This window comes from Pipra filicauda, unplaced genomic scaffold (genome assembly GCF_003945595.2).
Source record: "Pipra filicauda isolate LSUMZ 115617 unplaced genomic scaffold, ASM394559v2 scaffold249_size1133689_pilon, whole genome shotgun sequence".
NCBI lineage: Eukaryota > Metazoa > Chordata > Aves > Passeriformes > Pipridae > Pipra > Pipra filicauda.
In genome coordinates, this window is record NW_024104364.1 from 404944 (window position 1) to 420640 (window position 15697).

Consider the following 15697-nt stretch of genomic DNA (forward strand, 5'->3'; position numbering starts at 1 on the left):
ATGAGCAGCAGCATAACAACTTGAAGCAGCATATCATATAATTATCAAGCTGATTCTACCTTTTCAACATGTTCTACTACCTTTCAGAGGACTCAATTAAAAAAAACACAAAGATTTTAGGCTTGAGCTCCAGTAGAGCTCAACACACCATAGAGGAAATTATGTAAACTCATTAATTTTCTGGTGAAGGAAAGATTTCATCATTGCACTTTTATTTTTTTTTTAATCTAGAAAACAAGCCCCTGTGCTGCAGGAAGAGACAGCAGCTCTGCAGCAGGGGAGAGAGAAGTTGTTGGAAGTGCTTTAGCCTTGTATTAGGGGAAGCAGAGTTAGAAACCAGACAGAGAAGTGCTCTGAGATGTTCCCTGCAAAGTGACATTACACTTGTTTGCCACAGAGTGCACGAGCCAGGCAAGTTTTACCTCAGTCTCTTGACAGCATCCTAAAGAGCAAATTTCTCCTCTCTAGCCCTTCATGCTTTCCAGTCAGAGCCAACTGAACTGCTCCATGGTGCAGTGATTGTCCCTCCTCAGGCAGCTCTGGAGGGAGCTCAGCAGACAGCCCTGCTCCGGAACCATGAGCCTGCCCTCAAAACATGCCAGCATTTGATCACAGCTCGGTAAAACAGCACTGAAAACTTGCCAGAGGGAACTCAGCTCGTTCCTTACTCCTCTGCAAGGCCTTGGCTGAGCTGTTTCACCCCACTGGGGCTTGGTTCCCAACTGTAGGACAGAGATAAGCAGCTCAAGCATGCTCTGTGTGTGTAGATTTGGGAGGACTTTGCTCTGAGCGCTTTCTTTTCCTGTCAGGATAACTGCAAGTTTCCCAGCATGTGGCCCTCAGACACCCCACAGTGAAGCAAATACTTGGCTACAGCTTCTCACTGTCGCTGTTGTGAGCAAACACACCTGTGGCAGCAGTGCTGCAGCTGAGCTGGGAGCAGCAGGTTCAGGCCCTGGGGGACACGATGCTCCAGATCCCCCAACACTGCCCTGTGAGCCAGGCTGGGGGCAGGAAAAGAGGGAAAATTTGGAGGCAAGAGTGAGGGAGGACAAGGCCTGTAAGAGGCCAGACATTTACTGTCAGGAGACTGCATGGAATCCTTTAGGTTGGAAAATGCAGTCCAACCCAGCACTGGCAGGTCCACAGCTAAACCCATCTACACATCTGACTTCAGGGGAAGCTGAAGGATGCTCAGAAACCTTGCACTCAGCAACTCCAGTTTTCCCCACAAGGCCACGTTTTCAGGATTTTAGAATAACACACAGTAGTATTTTAATGCCTAAGAGAGAAAGAAAAGCATGGCACTCAAATGCCTCGTGCACCTGCTGTGCTGAGGCAAGGATCTCCAACACTTGACTGTTGGTCAAGTCTCTCCTGCTTCTGTCCTTTTAAAGCCACAGAGAGATTTTAGGTTTCCTTGGCTCTGCATGATTTGGATAATTTCCTTCTCAAGTGGCAGAAACTACCTTTTTAGCTCTAGCAAGACACCAGCATTTCTTCTGCAGCTTTAACTAAGTGTGCAGAAATGGGGTGCAGATCCCCAGCTTCTGAAGGCTCTGCAGTTTTCATTAATTTTTGAGGGATTAAAGATCAGAGTTACCTCTGTGAAGAATTACCATTTACAACTCCTTTTTGCCCGGGGGCTGACCAGGAGGTCCTCCACTTCGTTTACTTGAATAAATAGTTGATAAGAATAAAAGAGGAAAGGCTGGATGCCACAAAGCATCAGCAGTGAAATGCATCAGATCTCCCAGGTCATTTGCAACATGCCCTCATGGAGCAGTGACTCAGAAGGTGAGCATTCCTCCTGAGCACTGGAGAGGCTGCAAGGAGCAGGACCTGAAATCTGGGAGCGAAGGCAGCAGCTTCACTCCCCTGCCTGTCAAATGAGTCACTTAAATTTCAACAACATTTAAATAACAGCCTGCATCTCCCAGGCAGCAGCAGCAGACAGCACACTACAAGCACAGCACTGTCATCTCCACGTTACAAAAGGTGCAGGTGTCTCCACTCACACTCGCCTGACAGAGCTCTGCAGCTGAGTTTGGATTAGCAAATAATCCATACAGAAACCTCCAAGAAAAGCAGGACACGCAGGCCACAGCAGGAAGCTCGAGCTGCCCTTGCTGCCCCTGTGAAGGAGTAGGACACTGCTGTGTCACTTCCCTTGGGAAGGGAAGGCAGAGCCACAGCAGGCCCAGGGACAGGCACTCCTTATGTAACAGGGATAAAGGCTGCCGTGCCTGGGAAGGCGCAGGGTTGGGAGCCAGGATTCATGTTTGCCAAACAACTTTCCAAACATATCCACTCTGGCTGTCGACACCCTCACTGCTCCTGACAGCCCTGTTTGTGACAGGTGTGACGGGGGCATCTACAGCCACCTTTGCTTTTCACAAGCCCTGGCTTGGCTCCAAGGGCAAAGGCTTCCTTTTCTGGCTCAGTTCAGGGAATTCAATCCATCTGGCTCCCTGGTCTTGGACAGACCTCCCAGGACACCACGTTCAGAAGGCTCTGATCCTCCTCATGATCACGTGAAACATTTTGCCTTGAAAGTAACAAAAGGAGGCTGGAGAGAGCTGAGGAACCAGCTGGTGTGTTGCTCCAGGAAAGTGCCCAGTGACCATTTCCACGCCAGTGTTGCTGCCCTGACCATACAAGGAGCCAATTTGCAATGTTGGCAGCGCAGTTTGTCACAGACAACTCCAGTGTTCCAGGCTCTGCAGTGGGTACCTAATGACTTATACACCAGTGACACTTCCCAAGTGCCAGGCCTGGCTCTGCAGTTTATCTGGAGTGGGAAAGTGCCTGACCTCTAAAAGCCAGTTTTGCTGTTTAGTCTTCTTTCCAAACAATGCTGCTAAGACTGATCACTTCACACCACTAAGCAGATGTTTCACTATCTTCCATTCTATTTGCCACTGTGTGACAAGAGCAGGCAGTGGATGGGAAGGCAGAATGCTGGCAGTTATCAGAAGTGCTTTGCAGTCAAGCAGAATTCAGATGTGCAGAGTCCAGAAACTGCAGAGGATATAGTGACCCACTCTACAGCTCAGGAGCCCAGACAATTCCTGTTTTTCTCAGCCAGAAACCTCAAAAAGCACTGACAATAAACATTGGGATGGTGCTTTCAGGAGAGCAGAACTACAGCCAGCTGCAGTTGGCTGGCTGGATGCAAAAGCTGGAAGTATTAGTAGATTAACAGATAGAAAACAGCTTATTAAAACTTAGAGGCACGTCATTTTCTAGATTTAAGCAGCATTTTAAAAAGTGTATCTTAATACAAAACATTCGAAATGCACCTTGGAATGAACCATTCACAGTCAGTGAAGCATCACAGACATGCAGAAAGAAGAGTCCTTGGGGCTCTCAGATTCCCCCTCCTTGCTTCTTTCATCACATTCCAAACATTAATAACATCAGCTGAAGGCAGCTCACACCCACTGCAGTGCTGCTTGAATCTTTTGTCACAGGGGACAGGTGAGTCACTGCAAAAGGTGGACACGAGGCACACAGGCAGTGGGACTGCACTGCCCCCTGTACTGGAGACTCAGCAGATGCAGAAAGACTAAAAAAATAAATAAATTTTAAAAACGTAATGTTTAAAAACTTGTCCTAGTTTCCTCTTGTCCTCTATTAAGAGTTAAAGAAAGTAGAGCCCCACAGCTGAGCTCCTCTCTCCTGATAGGAAACCTGAGTACGGAGAGCAGGATGAATCACTGCTACTGGCACCAGCAAGTGCCACACAATTTTTCAGGGCACTTCTCCCCTCCTAAAAAAGTCTTGTACCAGCTTGTCAAACGTCCATGAGGAATTCCGCTTTAAGACATTTAAGGGAGTGAGTAAATACTGCTCTGCAAATCCAGCTGTAAAGTGCTCCTTGGAAACAGGTGCCTGGCTAACAGCAGTGGCTGCTCCTGCTGCTCCCAGCTCTTCCCCACTCAGCTTTTCCTTCCCTTTTTCCTCATCCCTGTGACAAGTGCAACCTTCTTTTGAGCAGAAAGCTGGCTCACAGTGGCGCTGCTGAGGAATCTCAGCACCTGTAAATGCTTCAGGTTTCTCAGTGTATTTCTCTGGGGACTCAAAAACAACCCCCTGGGGTGCAGAATGCCGTGCAGCTCTTTTCCAGAGACACGTGGGGTCCTGCCCCCTCCTTTGGCTTTGCTGCTGCACAGACTCTGGCAAAGGCTTTGGGACTTGGAAGTCAGGAAGTACCTGGGGGGCAGAGCTCAGGTATTCCTGAAAGTAAACCTGGCACATGCTGCCCTTCACAATGGGAATGATCGAGCAAGGTTTCAGCCACTTCACAAACTCGCACAGCTCCGAAAAGGACGAGTGATCCGAGTACGGGATGGGGTGGATCTTGGGGTGGGTGACTTTCACAGGCCTGCCCGTGGGGAGGATGGCAATGGTGGGGTGCAGCGTGTTCCAGGTGACCAGGGTATCCCAGCGGATCTCGGCGACATCCACGGCGCGGATCCACCCGGCCCCCTCCTCGGCGGTGAACACATCCGGCAGCTCCAGCAGCCGCATCTGCTCCAGGCGCCAGGGACTCACCACCACCCAGGTGCTGAACTCCACGGCCAGGTCCACCAGCAGCGCCTCCTTGCCCAGGGTGTACACACCTGCCAGGGGAGCCGGGTGTGGGACAGGGTGGAGAGGAACAGGAGCCCTGCCCGGGGGTGCTGCCAGCTTGTGACCACCAAACCACCTCCGGAGGCGGTAAGCAGGTGGCTCCAGTTAGTGTGAGTTACTTAAATCTTTAAAGCTGGCGGGATGAGGGGCTGGCACTCACCGATGACGACGTGGTGGTGCGGGTGGGCGCGGATGAGGCGGGCGGCCTGGCGCGTGGCCAGCTGGCGCGAGGGCAGCGCCCGCCGCGGGTGGCAGTGCGTGTTGTCCAGGTACAGCCGGTCGATGCGGCGGCCCCTCAGCAGCGGCTCCCCCTGCATGGAGCTCGTGTAGCGGAAATCTCCTGCAAGGGACAAGGTTGTCAGCATTTGCCCAGAGAGGGTGTGGAGTCTCCCTCAGTAGAGACATCTCAGAGCTGTCTGGTCACAGTTCTGCGCCACGTGCTGTGGGACGACCAGATGACCCACTGTGGTCCCTTCCATCCTGGGATTCTGTGACGGTGGGACCCCGCCCTGTACCTGTGTAGAGGATGGTGCCGAAGGTGCCCTCGAAGAGGAACATGACAGAGCCGGGGCAGTGGTTGGAGTCGAGCAGCGTCACTGTCACCTCGTCCAGCACGTGGCTCTGCCCCACCTCCAGCGGCCGGATCCAGCAGGTTGGCACCTACAGGGACGAGGTGGAGGGCAGGGTAGGGGATGAGGGTTGGGTTGGGCAGGGCAGGGCAGGGCAGGACAGGACAGGTGGAGAAATAGGGGTACCTGGGTGATGAGGGCTGGGTGGGACAGGTGGGCGATGGAGGTGCCCAGGTGAGTAGGGTGGGGCCAGACAGGTGGAGAGGTGGGGATGCCCAGGTGTTGAAGGCAGGGCCGGGCAGGTGGAGCGATGGGGGTGCCCAGGTGATGAGGGTCAGGCCAGGCCATACCTACCCGTAGGCGGCTGTGCAGGAGGCGGGCGGTGATCGGGGAGCAGTACAGCGGGCGGCTCCAGGTGCTGGACAGCCCCACCGTGTGGTCCGCGTGCATGTGGGACAGGAAGAAGAGGCGGGCGCCGGCCGCCCTGCGCAGGCTCCAGAAGTCCACGGCGATGGGGGTCCCGGCCAGCACCGTCCCGCTCATGGCGGGCGGGACCCCGCGCCCCCTCACAGCGAATTTGGCGGGAAGCGCCGCGCATGCGCGCGAGGCGCGGGGGGGCCGGGCCGAGCGTCAGGGGCGGGGTCACGTGGGCAGGGGTCACGTGGGCGGGGCCGGGGTCCAGAACCGGGACCGGGATTGGGATTGGGATTGGTATCGGGACCTGGGACTGAGACTGGGATTGAGACCAGGACCGGGACCTGGGACCCGGACTAGGACTAGGACTAGGACTGGGATTGGGATTGGGATTGGGATTGGGATTGGGACCGGGACCGGGACCGGGACCTGGGACTGAGACTAGGACTGGCATCGGGACCGGCACCTGGACCAGGATCCGGACCTGGCACTGGGATCGGGACCGGGATGGGTTCCGGGACCTGGGCGTGAGACTAGGACTGGGACCGGGACCTGGGCCTGGGACTAGGACTGGAATTGGGACCGGGACTAGGACCTGGGCCTGGGACTAGGACTGGAATTGGGACCGGGACTAGGACCTGAGACTGAGACTGCGATCGGGACCGGGACTTGGGAGTGGGTCTGCGACCAGGACTAGGATCGGGACCTGTAACTGGGACTGGGACTAGGACTGGGACTGGGATCGGACCCGGGACCTAGGCCCGGGACCATACCGGGGCTGGCCGTAGCCCGGGGCCGGGCCGTGCCGGGGCCATGCCGTACCTGGGCGGCGAGGAGGCGCTGCGGGAGCTCCGCCGGGCCCTGTCCAACCCGCACGTGCAGGCGGACCCGGTGCGGTACCGCGCCGCCGTCCTGCGGGTCATCCGGTACGGCGGGGGCTGGGGGCACCCGCACCCGGGGCACCCGCACCCGGGGCACCCGCACCCGGCCCGGCCCGACCCGCGTGTCCCCGCAGGCTGATGGCGCAGGGCGCCGACGTGTCGGGGGTGTTCCCGGAGATGGTGAAGGCGGGCGCGGTGCCGGACGTGGTGCAGAAGAAGCTCGTGTCGCTGTACGTGCGGGCACAGGCCCCGCGGCAGCCGCAGCTGGCGCTGCTCGCCGTCAACTCCCTGCGCAAGGACTGCGCCCACCCGAGCCCGGCCGTGCGGGGGCTCGCCCTGCGAACCATGTGCGGCCTCAGGTGCGGCGGGGCGAGCGGGGTGGTGGTCCTGGGCTGGGATGGTCATGGGACTGAGGGTGGTGGTCCTGGGGCTGGGATGGTCATGGGACTGAGGGTGGTGGTCCTGGGGCTGGAGTGGTGGTCCTGGGGCTGGGATGGTCATGGGACTGAGAGTGTTTGTCCTGGGCTGGGGTGGTGGTCCTGGGGCTGGGATGGTCATGGGACTGAGGGTGGTGGTCCTGGACGAGGGGTGGTGGTCATGGACTGAGGGTAGTGGTCCTGGGGCTGGGGATTGTGGCTGTGGGGCTAGGGGTGGTGGTCCTGGGGCTGGGGTGGTCATGGGACTGAGGGTGGTGTTTCTGGACTGGGGTGGTGGTTCTAGGGCTCAGGGTGGTGGTCATGGTCTGGGGATGGTGGTCCTGGGGCTGGGGATGGTGGTTGTGGGCTGGGGTGCTGGTCCCGGACTGGGATGGTGGTGCTGGGCTGGTGATCCTGGGCTGGAGGTGGTGGTCGTGGGCTGGAGATGATGGTCCTGGGCTCGAGGTGGTGGCTGTGAGGCTGGGGGTAGTGGTCATGGTCTGGGGTGGTTGTCATGGGCTGGAGGTGGTCCTGGGACTGGGGCAGGTGGTCCTGGGACTGGGGCTGGTGGTCCTGGGCTGGGGGATGGTGGTCATGGGACTGGGGGTGGTGGTCCTGGGACTTGAGGTGTGGGGTTGGGAGGGAGGTGTCCTGGGGCTTGAGGTGTGGGGCTGGGAGTGATGGTCATAGGCTGGGGTGGTGGTCCTAGGTTGGGGGTGGTGCTCTTGGGCTCGAGGTGGTGGTCATGGGCTCAAGGTGGTGGTCCTGGAGCTGGGGGTAGTCCTGGGGCTGGGGTGGTGGTCTTGGGCTCGAGGTGGTAGTCCTGGGTGTCGCAGGTGCTGAGAGCACATTCAGGCCTTAGGGCTGTGCTGGGCTCGCTGTGCTGCCTCTGGATTGTCGTGGCTGCAGGGCAGAGAGAGGGGGAAGTGGAGGGGAATTAAAGGCTGGGAGGGTTGGGGTTGTTCAGGCTCTGGTACCCCCTGACCTGCCCTCCCTCAGGATGCCCGGGATCCAGGAGTACCTGCAGCAGCCCCTCGTGAACGGGCTGCGGGACAAGGCGTCCTACGTGCGCAGAGCGGCCGTGCTGGGCTGTGCCAAGATGGTGAAGCTACAGGGGGACTGCGAAGTGGGTAAGGGGCTCTGAGGGGCTGTGCTCCTGGGCTGAGGGGGGTGGTTGCTCAGGGTGGTTGTCCTGGGGCTGGGGACACACTGAGAGCAATACTCTTCATGGCTGTGCTGGACTCGCTGTGCTGCCTCTGGGTTGTTGTGGCTGCAGGGCAGAGAGAGGGGGAAGTGGAGGAGAATTAAAGGCTGGGAGAGCTGGGGGTGCTCACCTGGAGAAGAGAAGGCTCCAGGAAGACCTTAGAGCCCCTTCCAGTGCCTAAAGGGGCTTCAAGAGAGCTGGAGATGGACTTTGGACAAGGGATGGAGAGACAGGACAAGAAGGAATGTCTTCCCATTGACAAGGGCAGGGTTAGATGGGATATTGGGAAGGAATTCCTCCCTGTGAGGGTGGGGAGGCCCTGGCACAGGTTGCCTAGAGAAGCTGTGGCTGCCCCATCCCTGGAAGTGTCCAAGGCCAGGTTGGATGGGGGCTTGGAGCAACCTGGGCTAGTGGAAGGTGTCCCTGCCCATGGCAGGGGGTGGAATGAGATGAGCTTTAAGTTCCCTCCCAACCCAAACCATTCCAGGTCCATGTGTATCAGACTGTTAACAATGCAGTGCCCCTTCCCTCCCTACTCTTCCAGGGCCTCCCACAGCACACAGCCATCCCTGAAATCTCTGATCAGCCAGGGGCCATTCTCACCCCCACAAATATTCAGGGAAAAGCTGTGCCAAGGGCAGTTGTTACTGTAGAGCTGGAAGTTTTGGTGGCTCCTTCTCCCAGTTCAAGCCATATCTTCTTTTTGTGGCAAATACTCATAGGCAGTGATTAAACTGCAGTGTGCCAGCAGAATTTGATAGCAGGACCTCTGCTCCTTTGCAGATGGTGCACTGGTGAATGAGCTCTACAGTTTGCTTCGTGACCAGGATCCTATTGTGGTCGTGAACTGTCTGAGGGCCTTGGAAGAGATCTTGAAGAAGGAGGGAGGAGTTGTCATCAACAAACCAATTGCCCATCATCTCCTCAACAGGTTTGTTGTCTTTGATACTAAGGAGGTGCTGGAACCTTCATTCTTGTTCTTGTGTTTTCTATGCAGAGGACTTGAAGGGACTCTAGTCAGGCACCCAAAGATGGAGGTGCCCATCCTAAGATAAACTGAATGACTTTTAGGCTAAAGTCTTAAGAGTTATCTGGAATGCCCTGCTTTTCCAGGGAGTCTTTGCTTCAGCTGCTGGTTTATTTTGGAATTATAGGTTAATGTGATTAATTTTTTAGTGATAGTACACACGATATATTCGTAAATAGGTATGTTTTTAGTATGTCTCTCTAGATGCATTGAAAAATATATAACTTATCCTTTGCTTGAAGAAATGAACTTATCTGCAGATAATTCTGCATGAGCTGGGAAAAGAGGGGTGTTGCTCTGCCCAGGGTTCTTGTCAGTGTTGCTGTCTGGCCTAAACACCAGTAAGAATGCACATGACTGATCCTGAGTTAATGACTGGGCAATTCTCTTGAGATAAAAGTGTGCTACCCCCTCGGTTTGGAACAGAGACCATAAGAAACTCAGAGACTGAGGCCTCTGCTCTGCACAGCCCAGATCCTCATGCACTCCCTGACTCCTGCACACTGTGTTTGTTGTCCTGGCAGGATGCCTGACCTGGATCAGTGGGGGCAGAGCGAGGTGCTCACCTTCCTGCTGCGCTACAAACCCCGCAGCGAGGAGGAACTCTTCGACATCCTCAACCTGCTGGATGGTTACCTCAAAAGCAGCAGCCCCAGCGTGGTGATGGCAGCCACCAAGCTGTTCCTGGTGCTGGCCAGGGAGTACCCAGATGTGCAGGCAGATGTTCTGGTGCGGGTGAAGGGCCCGCTGCTGTCTGCCTGCACCTCGGAGAGCAGGGAGCTCTGCTTCACCGCGCTGTGCCACGTGCGCCAGATCCTGGGGAGCCTGCCCGGCCACTTCAGCAGCCACTACAAAAAGTTCTTCTGTTCGTACTCAGAGCCCCACTACATCAAATGCCAGAAGATGGAGGTGTTGTGTGAGCTGGTGAACGATGAGAACGTGCAGCAGGTGCTGGAGGAGCTGAAGGGTTACTGCACTGACGTGTCGGTGGAGCTCGCCCAAGGGGCGATCTTTGCCATAGGTGAGAGCTGTGCCTTGCCTGGACCTTCCAGGTGGGCTGTTCTCTGCTGAACTGTGTCTGGGCAAACACCAGATCACTGATCTGTGCTGCAGCAGTACAGAGACCAACCTCCCCAGCAGTGTTTTGTGTCACTGTGTTTCTAAACCGTGACTGGGCTGGTTCTTTTGGAAGCCTTGGCATTCATAAAGTCCTTGAATCCCATTCTCTGATGAGATGCTTTAAAGAAATTGCATCATTTCATCTTGTTAATCAGCCTTATAGCATTCAGTGAAGCTTTGTAGTGGGTGGAGGAGCTCCAATATCTGTTTATTCTGTGAGTTGTGATGGGGGCAGAGTTAAGGGGATTTGGGGTGCTTTGGTTTTGTTTTTGTAAGCTTTAAAATAGGTGAGTTTTTACAGTATTCATAAGGGTGAAGCTGGGGATGCTAAAGTGCTTTTCTTAGTGTATTACATTTAAGGAAAGCTCAGAAATCTTCTGAGGCATGGCCTCAAAAAAAAGGAACATGTCCCTTGTGTGGAGAACAAGCTCATTCGACCGCACTTTCATAAGTGGTAGTCAGAAAGGAAAAGAGAGAGACTGTTTCTTTAAAATGGGTTTGTGATGAATAGTTGGGCTCATGGTTCCTATTTCATTCTGATAAAAGGTTGACTTTTATGTCTTTTTGGCATCCTTGCAGGCAATATTGCCAGGACTTACACAGAGCAGTGTGTGGGGATTCTGACAGAGCTCCTGGGCCTTCAGCAGGAGCACATCACTTCAGGTAACCATCTGCAGGCTGCTTACCTGGCTTGTGCCTTCAGGAAGTGGCCTTGCTGGGGCTTGTGATCCCAAAATCAAGGCTTTTGAAGGCATTTGGCTTTTCATTTATTAGCACCTTCATGTGGAAGTTTTCCTGGTGGGTTTAGGGGTACTGTGTTCCTTCCATAGGAACTGCTCTTTGTGGGGAAGGAGGAGATGGTTGTAGCTGTGTTCTCGGTCCTTTCTGCCTGCCACCTGCTGAATTAGGGAGTGAGTGACTCAGCAGAGACATTTTAGTGTCTATTTGAGGGCCAAGATGATTAATAGATCTTTTAAATCTCTGTGATTTCTGTTCCTCATATAATAGTCTGATTCAATTGTACCCAGGCTTCTTTTTTTCTTCTGCTGCCCTCAGATCTACCTTCACATCACTGCTGCTCCTGCTGTTCTCTTTTAACTGCTCTGCTCTCAGTTTAAAAACCACGCACTTGCCCTCAGCTGTTGAATTCGATCTCGGGAGCTGCTGGTGTTTCTGAGTGGGCAGCAGAACCTTTAAAATTTACGACCTAAAGTTCACGAGACTCGTTTTGCATTGGGGTTAGTTTTAATTTGTCATTCCAACCTCGTGTGTCTGAAGCGTCGTGAGTCAGTGCCCTTTTAAAGGCTGGCAGTGTCCAGAAGAGAGATTGCTTTCCAGCAGCCAGAGGAACAATCTGAAGCCTCAGTGCTTTATTTTAGACTCGATGCAGCTTTGCTCTGACAAACGCAGTGTCATGGGACTTGGAAGGAGGGTGTCTCAAATCATAGTCACAAGCAGGGCACTGACCTTCCTGGCTAAGATTTGCAGAATCTCTTGAACAGGGGGGGTTGGATTGATTTTTTTTTCCCCTCTGGTGGTTTTTTGTGACTCTTGGGGATGCTGATAACTTGCTTTCCTTGCAGCGGTGGTCCGGGCTTTCCGGGACCTGGCTTGGCTGTGTCCCCAGTGCACGGATGCCGTGTGCCAGGCACTGCCTGGCTGTGAGGACACCATCCAGGACAGCGAGGTGAGGTGCCAGTGCTTGAGGATGAGTGAACAGTAACTGTTTGGTAAAAATCAGAAATCTTCAGCCGTGTTCTCTCAATCTCTTTATTTCACACCAGCACCGTCTTTCTGGCACACAGCACCCCTTTGCTGTTGTTTTCTGTGGTTCCTTCAGGGCAAGCAAGCACTGATCTGGCTCCTGGGCACGCACGGGGAGAAGGTCCCGAATGCTCCCTATGTTTTGGAGGACTTTGTGGAGAGTGTGAAGTCGGAGACGTTCCCAGCAGTGAAGATGGAGCTCCTGACAGCGCTGGTGCGACTGTTCCTGTCCCGTCCCGCCGAGTGTCAGGACATGCTGGGCAGGCTGCTCTACTACTGCATAGGTGGGTTCCCTGCCTTCTGTTCCACTGAGGCTGTGGGACAGGGGTTTTAGGACCTGGTTTGGCCCTGTTCCCAGTGCAGGAATGCTGTGTCAGCATCCTGGCTCTGAGGAGACTGTCCAGGACAGGCAGGGTAAGGTGGCTTTATGCCTTAGGCTGCATAAAATCCCAGAATGGTTTGGGTTGGAGGGGACCTTAAAGCTCATCCAGTTCCACCCCCTGCCACGGGCAGGGACACCTTCCACTAGCCCAGGTTGCTCCAAGCCCCGTCCAACCTGGCCTTGGACACTTCCAGGGATCCAGGGGCAGCCACAGCTTCTCTGGGCAACCTGTGCCAGGGCCTCATCACCCTCTGAGTAAAGAATTCCTTCCCAATATCCCACCTAACCCTGCCCTCTGTTAGTTAAAAACCATTCCCCCTTGTCCTGCCACTGTGCCCATGGACAGGCTTACACTGTATCCCTGAAAATCTGTTCTTAGTAATCAAGGGTTAGTACTCTGGGGAAATGTGGGCGAAAGAATTCTCCATAATTTCTGTCTCTCTGATCCCCAGAGGAGGAGATGGACATGGCAGTGCGAGACCGAGGGTTGTTCTACTATCGCCTTCTGCAGGCTGGGGTGGAAGAAGTGAAACGGGTCCTGTGTAGCCCCAAGTCTGACCCTTCTCTGGGGCTCCTGGGCAACCAAACCAAGCAACCTGTGAATGCTTGGGCTTGGGAGTTTAACACTCTCATCCCAGTTTATGGCAGAGAACGCTGGGCACTCGCCACTGCTCACCAGCCTGTGGAGCCCTCCTGCTCTGGTCCTCCTTGTACTGACTCCAGGAGCAGAGACACAGGTAACCTGCCCCACCTTCCTCTGGCATCCATTTTGCCCTTGTCAGTAGATCACAGAGTCAGGGAGACACAGAGTGGTTTGGGTGGGAAGGGACCATAAAGCTCATCTCATTCCACCCCCTGCCATGGGCTGGGACACCTTCCACTATCCCAGGTTGCTCCAAGCCCTGTCCAGCCTGGCCTTTGTGGATCTGTGAGCTGCACCTCACATGTTTGTGGTTTCCTTTCAGAGTCACTGATTTCTGAGGGGAATAAAGAAGTCCTCAAGGTTCAGCCCAGCACAGGCAGCCTGAGCCTGATTCCTGATGCTTCCTTGACTGCAGAACAGTTTGAGAAGACCTGGCTGAGCTTGGACACGAGCTGCCACCTCTCCCTGCCCTGGTGTGGGCCTGTCCCTCCAGACACCATACAGACAGCCCTTCATGTTGTCCACATCCAGACTATAGCCATGAGCAAAGCGGGTGCCCAGCCCTGGAAAGCTTATCTGAGTGCTCAGGATGACACAGGCTGCATGTTCCTGACAGAGCTCCTGCTCCAGGCGGCAGATTCAGAGCTGCAGGTGTCTGTGAAGCAGAGTGAGGCAAAGCCAGAGGCACTGCAGAGCTTCATCTCGGCCTTGAGGACAGTCCTGGAGGCCGTGGCTGGACTGGGGTCCTGACTGGTCCCTGCTCCCAGCAGGATGCCTGCTCAGGGCGCAGGAAAAGTTGATTTCTCTGGCTTCATTTGCCATACCTGATGCTGGTGTGGTATTTTTAAACTGCAGGAGTGTTGGCAGCCCTTTCCTGGGCCTAGGAAGCACAGTGTGGTGTGGGGGGAGCTGCAGCTGGAGCTGGTGAAGGGTCTGCCCTCCCCCTGGGCTGGGAGAGGGACAGGGTGGTTCTGGAGTGAGTCACACAACTCATCAGTGATGGTCGTCATAGGACACCAATGCCAGTGATGGAACCAGAATTCAGGAATGTGTTTTGGAGAGTTTTTTTCCTGAGAAGTATAAATCATTTAAAAAACAGCTCAGAGGCACCAGGACTCTGCTACTTACCTCACATTAAGAGGAACAGTGCAATGAAGAGAGGAGTGTTTTATTCTTGACTCCCTTTACATGTGATTTAGTTTTCTGTCTGATAGAAGGATTTTGATGGGAGCTTCACTTAGGGGTGGACAGAGCTCTGCTGTGTCAGAGATGGGTAGACAGGGTACATCCTGCTCACTAGAACCAACATGTTTCACTTGCAATAGAAAGAAGCTGAAATGTGTTACTGAGGTCACGAATTGCCCTCTCTGAAGTTCCCCCTCAGCTCCCTGTGCTGTTGCCATACTGAAGAGACTCCTTGGCACAAGGGTGATGCACACAGGTGAGGCACAGGTTACTCTGACAGGGCTTTGTGGTACTGTGTAATGAGCACAGGCTTCTTTAACCCTGTTCTGTAAGATCTCTTGTCATTGTGAATTTCTTTTGTGGCTGCATTGCACCTTCAAATCACAGTATGCCTTCCATGCAGTTCACTGGGACGCTGCTCTCACTGTTAAACAGCAAGTTTTAGACTTCTGATTTTCCTAATAAAAATGTGAACTGTTCTTGGCTGGTTTCTGGAGTATTTGTTCCTTCAACTCAGATGTGCAGGATGGAGTCACCTGATCACTGCTGTGGATCCACACAGAACTGCAGTCCAGCTCCTGCCTCTGTGTCCAACAGGGCTTTTCTCTCTGAACTTCCTTGAAGCAAAGCTTTAAGGAGCAATTGGCCAATAACTCATTTCAGTCTCATTTGCCAAATTACTGTAACGGGTGAACTACCTCTGGGTGAACTCAAAGGGAGATCAAAGTCAACTGTAGCAGAGTTCCTGTTAACAGTTCCCACAATGTTGTGTCCCTGTCCTTAGGGAGAACTGCACTGGAGCATTGGAATTATGCAGTTTTCAGCAAAAAACTAGGTGATAACTTGTTGGCAATCCATCATTTACCATGCTGTGACTAGACCAACTCTGGCCTCTGGGAAGGGACTTGGAGCTTCCAGCCTTTCATCCAGACCCCTTTCTTGATGAAGGAACAGGTCCCTTCCCACCCAAACCATTCTGTGCTCTGGGATCTGTGTGCTGTATGTCCATCAGGGCTCCTGGCTCCTCCTGGAAACTACTTTCCCGATCCCTCAAGGCAAAACCTGTTTATGATTCTGAGCTAAAAGGGGGACTGTGGATTTTCCATGCTGTTTTAGAGACTCTTCCAGTCACAGCATATTCCAAGTTCAAAGCCTTTTCAGTGAAGTGCAGCCCCCCAGTGCTCACCCTGGCCCCCTGGCAGTGATGGCTGGACATGGTGCTCAAGGAATTGGGATGATGGGGTGCTCGGGGTGGTCTCCAAGGTGTGGCCACCTTTGTGGCACAGTGCACACCCGGGGCACTCGTGCCCCGCTCTCTGTGCCCACCCTGCTGCGAGACCCCACATCAAGGGTGTGTGGTTTTAAAAGAGGGCGCCAGGGCCCCGTGCTGGGTGGTTTGTTGTGTTATTTGCCCACAGTATCTGCTACGTACTAATTTCCTCTCGGGCTGCTGATGAA

At 54.2% G+C, this 15697-nt stretch overlaps 2 protein-coding genes across 5 annotated transcripts; one reads left to right on the plus strand and one right to left on the minus strand.

The window, feature by feature from the left end:
- Positions 1-3246: 3246 nt before the first annotated feature.
- DCLRE1B (DNA cross-link repair 1B) lies at positions 3247-6010 on the minus strand. Of its 2 annotated transcripts, none has more exons than XM_039381937.1 (3): positions 5559-6010; positions 4796-4975; positions 3247-4625 (listed from the first exon to the last, which is right to left on the minus strand). In XM_039381937.1, exons 1-3 carry the CDS (start codon positions 5800-5802, stop codon positions 3754-3756), a joined length of 1296 nt encoding a protein of 431 aa, XP_039237871.1. In that variant the 5' UTR covers positions 5803-6010; the 3' UTR covers positions 3247-3753. The 2 variants fall into 2 exon arrangements, with proteins under 2 accessions (XP_039237871.1, XP_039237872.1); XM_039381938.1 differs by adding an exon at positions 5151-5295 and having other exon boundaries at positions 4533-4975; positions 5559-5803.
- AP4B1 (adaptor related protein complex 4 subunit beta 1) lies at positions 6002-14718 on the plus strand. 3 transcript variants are annotated; one of them, XM_027746229.2, is made up of 10 exons: positions 6002-6544; positions 6634-6858; positions 7915-8045; positions 8903-9050; positions 9671-10167; positions 10845-10928; positions 11849-11952; positions 12106-12313; positions 12864-13148; positions 13377-14718. In XM_027746229.2, the coding sequence occupies exons 1-10, from the start codon at positions 6432-6434 to the stop codon at positions 13802-13804; spliced, it is 2223 nt and encodes a 740-aa protein (XP_027602030.2). In that variant the 5' UTR covers positions 6002-6431; the 3' UTR covers positions 13805-14718. The 3 variants fall into 3 exon arrangements, with proteins under 3 accessions (XP_027602030.2, XP_039237869.1, XP_039237870.1); XM_039381935.1 differs by having other exon boundaries at positions 6416-6544; positions 6647-6858; XM_039381936.1 differs by having other exon boundaries at positions 6416-6544; positions 6686-6858.
- The last annotated feature ends 979 nt before the right edge of the window (positions 14719-15697 follow it).